Here is a 6000-nt window from a genome sequence, read left to right on the forward strand (position 1 = left end):
CTTGTGCCAGCGGCTGAGGACGCGGCTCAGTTGGTACCAACCACATTCAGAGTCCTGCCTCTGTCCCCAGCACCACTTAAACCAGACATGGTGCTGGAGAGCACCTGCAATCCTGGCACTTGGGGGGCCGAGGCTGGAGGATCATGGGTTCAAGATTATCCTTGGCCACATAATAAGCTCAAGGCAGCCTGGGGTACCTCAGAAGACCTTGCGTGAATTCAACAAAAATAAGGACATGCCTGCTGCGTGAATGAATGGGGTCAGGATTGGTCAGGAACCTATCCTGGGCCCAGGAGTGACACCTTGCACCTGACCTCTGTCTTTCTGTCTTTTTTTTTTTTTTAGCTTATCCACTCACCAAGTGTCCTCCCCCGACCATCCTCCCCAATGCTGAAGTGGTCACAGAGAATGAAGAATTCAACATAGGTACCACCTGTCAAATGGCCGGGATTTCAACCCAGGGTGGCAAAGAGGGGCCAGGAAGCAGTAGACACTGGACAATGGCTCCATCTATGCAGAGGGAAACTGAGGCCCAGATCACGGGTGTGTCAGTGTTCTCTCAGCTGAGTTTGCCACTGAAAATGCAAACCCTCTTCCTTGACCCAGCCCCAGGAAGAGGAACTGGGGCTATCCACAAGCTTTAAGAGAGCCAGGAATTTCTTAGACTATGAACTATCCAGAAGGCTGAGCTGGTGGGGTGGGGGGAAGCATTTGTCTGCATCACAGCACGGAACTGTGCCTGAAGCCTGACCCAGTGCTGGTTACCTTCCAGGGAAGTGGGTTTGAGGTACTTGGGATGCCAGCCCTTCTGAATCAGGGGATGCCCATGCTCACCTCTCTTGACAGGCGACATCGTCCGCTACAGGTGCCTTCCAGGCTTTACCCTAGTGGGGAGTGAAATCCTGACCTGCAAGCTGGGGACCTACCTGCAGTTTGAAGGTCCACCCCCAATATGCGAAGGTAATTGCTCTAAGCAGCACCCCAACAGAACCCTGCTTCTACTCCTCTTTCCGTCCCCAACTCTCAGCTCAACCCCTGCCCTCTGAAAAGAGGTCACCAGTCACCGGGTCAGTGGTGTCTGATGAACAAGTGAGTGAGAGCCCTTCGAAGGGGCTCCACCTAGTCTGAGCTGGGGGCTGTGAAAGGGCTGGGCCGTCCCTGGTTTCTTATCTGGGCATTCTCTGGAGTTTGTGTACTGAGTGCTGTCATGAAGAAGTTCTGGAATGTCACCCTACCTCCGGGGTGCAAGTGTACCCAACATCCTGTGTGCATGACCCTGTGAGTCCAGACCTCAGCTGCCTGCATCCCAATGCAGCGCCTTGAAAAGATGAACTCGCTTCACCAGGTTGCCCCGACTCAGACCAAATCCAGCCCTTCCCCATTCCTGAGCACCCAAGGCAACACAGAGCTCCTTACTGCCCTGCAAAGTGAGGACAGTGGTTGAACATAGGCCGAGGTTTATTGTGAGGAGTGGCATGGCTGGTGGCTCCAGGCATTCGAAGATGGCGTGTGACACACACCGGCTGCTGTGGGGGTTGGGAAACTTCCACAGCTGCCAAGGGCCCTGAAGAAACTGATTCAGTCCTTGAAGCCTTGCCTTGGAGTCCCCAGCCCAAGCAAACGGAAGCAAATTATCTGGAAATGTGTTCCATGCAGACTGTTATGGTACTTCCCTGTGCCCCAGGACAGAGACCCTCCCCAGTGCCGGGGGTGTTCAGGGCTCCTCTGGACCAGCCTGTTCCCTCCCCTTTGTGATGAGTCCTAAGTGCTCCTCCTGCTACTGCCCCTCCTCCTTCTCCCCTGCTCTTCCACCTGCTGCTGCTCCTGCTGTTCCTCCTCCTGCTGCTACTGCTCCTCCTCCTTCTTCTCCTCTGTTCCTCCTCCTCCTCCTCCTTCTTCTCCTCTGTTCCTCCTCCTCCTGCTCCTCCTGCTTCTTTCTGGAGGTCCACACTGCCTTCCTTAGGAAAATATTGCTTTCTTTAACCACCTATGAATCAGGCTGCAGCCAAACCTTCCTGCTCCTGATGCAGTTACCATCATCATCTCTGTGGTGTGTTGAGACATCATGCTCCAGACTCTACATGTGTGATTTGATATCATGAAGTATGATGTTTTCTATGATACAGCCGTCCTGTGAGGCAGGGATTTCTGCTTTGTGCTGGAAAAGCCATCACACTGAAAGGGAATAATTGATTAGGGGCCACACAGTAAGTAAGTGGTAAAGCTGGGCTCTAAATCCAGGTGTGACCGACCCCTCGTCTGTTGCTTACTCCTGCACTCTTGTCTCTTTGTACGAACTAAACCCATTTTGAAGAGTGGCTTTCTGGGTATAGGTGACCTTTCTGTTGCCTGTACATACGTACCAACCCCAGTGACCTCAAATCCAAGTAGCAGCACCCACACCCAAGCTAGGAAATGATTTCAACCAACTGGCCTGCTGAGAGTTCCAGACCTGAAGTTACTTCTTGCCATGGGGCAGTACGATGGTGAATGTGAGGACGTGTTTAAAGTAGCCCAATACTAGCTTTTCAGTGATGGTTCTACTCCATGGACAAGCTACCATTCCTTCCTGCTCTGTCCCCATGCCGTCCGTGTACACAGTATCTCTTTCTTCCTCCCAGTGCACTGCCCAACCAATGAGCTTCTGACAGACTCCACCGGTGTGATCCTCAGCCAGAGCTACCCCGGGAGCTACCCACAGTTCCAGACCTGCTCCTGGCTGGTGAGGGTGGAGCCAGAATACAATGTCACTGTCACCGTGGAGTACTTCCTCAGCGAGAAGCAGTATGATGAGTTTGAGATCTTTGACGGTGAGTCCCTCAAAGGCCATGAGGTTCTCCGTTACAGAAGGCACCAACTTTCTCCCAGCCCCTGGGGGGTGGGGGGTGGAATCTAAGCTGCATTTTCCTATCAGGACTTGCTGGGGACTTACCTGTGCCATAGAAACCCAAGCCCAGGGAACTGATGATCTGTGTGGCTGCTGCTTGCATAGTAGCCTAGATCCGATACCAGCCTGAACCCCCTGAACACCAGCCAATAAGTGGATCCCAGCCCCCCCCCCCCCCCCCCCCCCCCCCCCCCCCCCGGTGAAGAGCAGGCAAAAGGTTTATTTGCTGTTGTGTCTAGAAAAAAAAACGCCTCAGCATGTTCCAAACCAACAAACCCTCAAAATACCACGTCACCCTTTGTAGGGTTTATCCCCTTATCTGCACTAGTTGTCCCCAGCAGCTCAGAAAAGTCCAGTGTAAACAACGGAAATGCTGAGTTCTGCAGAATGTCCAGATCCCACGCCCCCTGTCACCGTATCACAGCAAAAACCCGGCTTTTTAACAGAGCTCTGGGACATAACTGTGCACGTACACTCTTGCCTGCCTCCCGCCAATGCGAGCTGCTGCGCATGCTCCTCCCTCCTGACAACCTGGAGAAGAGCACACGGCAGAGCCACAGCTGCACTGCGAGGGGCCAGAGCCGTGCCCATCCGCAATGCTAGCACAGGCGCTTCGTCTACCTGTAAGCTTGCGCTGAGGGGTAGAAACAGCTTCTCTCCTCGTGCACCCTTGCCAGACAGAACAGCCACGGTAGGACTGGGATCCCCGGGAGTCAGCACCACTCCAAATTCCGTACCCAAAGCCTTCAATAACTTCAGCTGCTCTCGTGTCTACAGTATTTATCTATACCAGGAAACAGCGGTGGGCCTGTAAAGGGACGGGCCAGAGGAATGACTAATTGGTGTCAGTTTCTAGGGTCTTTTTTTTTTTTCCGGTAGGAACCCAACCTCTTTTTTTAACGAAACTATTCTGGAATGAAGGAGAAATGAAGCCTGGCTTGGGTCTATAAACTGGACAGAGGGTTGAGTCTTTTCACTGAGGGTGCTCTCTCTCTATCGGTCATAAACTCATACTATTTCAGTTGCTCTCCCTGTCTACCCAGCTAGCTTGCCCTTAGGAGTAAACTCCGTTCGTGTGCCATCCCCATGGGTCCTGTGGCCCGGTCCTTCCAACTACCGCCCCAGCCTTGCTACCCCCATTTTCAACTGTTACAGTCTTGCTTCAATCCAGGAAGTGTTTCTCCCTGACCTCTGACCTCTGTGTCCCAGTCGTCTGATCCCTCTTACTCCTGAGGAGCCTGGTTTCATCAGGCCCATGGAGTCTCTGCCAGGCTCTCAAGGATCACAGTTATCGGTCAGGAGTGCTTTTCTCATGACAGAACTGTTCAAGCGTGTTGCTTCCTCTTGCTTCTGAATGCCTTCCTTCCTTCCCAGTTTGCCATAGCAGCTCAAACGGTCCTTCTCTGTTAACTGTAGTCCATTACTCTTCCAAGCTTCCAAAAGCTGTCTCAACGGTGTATTGGAACCTTCACTCATAGCCTTCTCCAGGACTATAAATCCTAGGTTATGGGTTTCCTGGATTTATAGTATGCTCCTTGGACTAGAGCCCTGAGATGCAATCCAGGCATTTAAGGTAGAACATAGGAGAAGGTGCTTTCCTGGAGAGCCTTGGGAAGGCATGTTAGGAAGCGTTATTACTTATGACCCTGAGAGCTATCACTTTCCTCTGTTCTGTGGCTCTCGATTTTTTATCTGTTCAATAAACAAAATTTCTGCATGGCGGGCACCATGCTATTTTTAGCATGTGCAAGAGAAATCAGAAGAGGGTCCCAGTCTGAAAACCAGCTCTTCCATCAACTAACTACTCGGCCCTGGCAACCAGCAAAGAGATTTCAGCTCCCTTGCTGCCCCCAGGGCACCGCTTCAGATAAGGGTGGGCAAAATGAGTCCTTCAGCCAGGCCACCAGAGGCAAAGTCTCCAGCCATCCCAGCTACGCTTACACCTCTCTCTAGACGTAAAATGGCCTGTAACCCTGCATCTCTCTCACCCAAGGTCCGTCAGGAACGAGTCCTCTACTGAAAGCTCTCAGTGGGAATTACTCAGCGCCCCTGATTGTCACCAGCTCAAGCAACTCTGTGTACCTGCGCTGGTCATCTGACCACGCCTATAACCGGAAGGGCTTTAAGATTCGGTATTCAGGTGAGTAAGCCATGAAAACGCCTCAGAAGGGCTGCCGCTCTGAACCCTTGAAGTGTCTCACCTGAAACATCCAAAAGAAGCCATGGTCCATCTCCTCACCAAGGCAGCGGCCTCTCTCATGTCGGCAGGGCAGCCTCCTGCTCCCAGTTTTCCTCATGTGACACAGTACAAGACCAGGGGCCGTCTCCTACCTCTTCACACCCGTGTCCCTTGCCCTCCTCTAACCTCTTCTCTTTCTTCTCATGCTCCCACCATGAGTCTCCGGGATTGTATCTATTCAGTATGAGATCTGATGAGACCAGGGGGATCCTAGCCCCTTAGACGGTTAGGAGATATTACCGGAAGTCCTTCGGCTGAGCAACTCTCAGACAGAATCCCACAGGGTGGGCAGCAGAGGAGACCTGCTATACAGGCGGTATTTCTCTCATTATTATCCTTTCAGTAACAGACGCCAAGCGGACATATTCGTGAGGGGCACAGTATGACACTCTGATGTGTATATACAATTGTGATGATCAAAAGGGAGCAATTAGCACATCTCCTCAAAGTTTTGTGCTGGAGACTGCTGAAATCCATTCTCCTACCAGTTTGCTATGAACTTCAGCTGCCCATCTGGGCTGCCAAACACGAGCACTTAGTCCTTTCTGCTTCTGTGGGCAATAACTAACCTCATTCCACCCCTTCTGCCTTGGACTGGTCCCAAGCTCTGGTTGAGCCCCATTCATACTCTCCACTTGTGTAAAATCATCTTTCCCTAGCTTTCACACATGAGTGAGAGCACACACAGATCTGTCTTTCTGCACCTCACTCACTTAACGTTATGTCCTCCACTTCCGTCTATATCGCCGCGATGGACAGGATTTCACTCATCTTATTGTCTGGGCACAGTCAGATCAAAGGCCAAAACTTTGGAAATATATATATATATATATATATATATATATATATATATATATATATATATATATATATA

The 6000-nt window shown here is 51.4% G+C and overlaps 1 protein-coding gene across 1 annotated transcript in view; it reads left to right on the forward strand.

Annotated features, from left to right (window-relative positions):
* Positions 1-6000, forward strand: part of Csmd2 (CUB and Sushi multiple domains 2) — a 547489-nt gene that overhangs the window by 495161 nt on the left and 46328 nt on the right. The window contains exons 45-48 of the mRNA XM_055610909.1: positions 346-426; positions 847-960; positions 2622-2810; positions 4881-5027. Coding sequence (XP_055466884.1) covers positions 346-426; positions 847-960; positions 2622-2810; positions 4881-5027 — 531 coding nt within the window. The remainder of the gene's footprint in view (positions 1-345; positions 427-846; positions 961-2621; positions 2811-4880; positions 5028-6000) is intronic.

This window comes from Psammomys obesus, unplaced genomic scaffold (genome assembly GCF_907164565.1).
Source record: "Psammomys obesus unplaced genomic scaffold, mPsaObe1.curated_primary_1811, whole genome shotgun sequence".
Taxonomy (NCBI): Eukaryota; Metazoa; Chordata; class Mammalia; order Rodentia; family Muridae; genus Psammomys; species Psammomys obesus.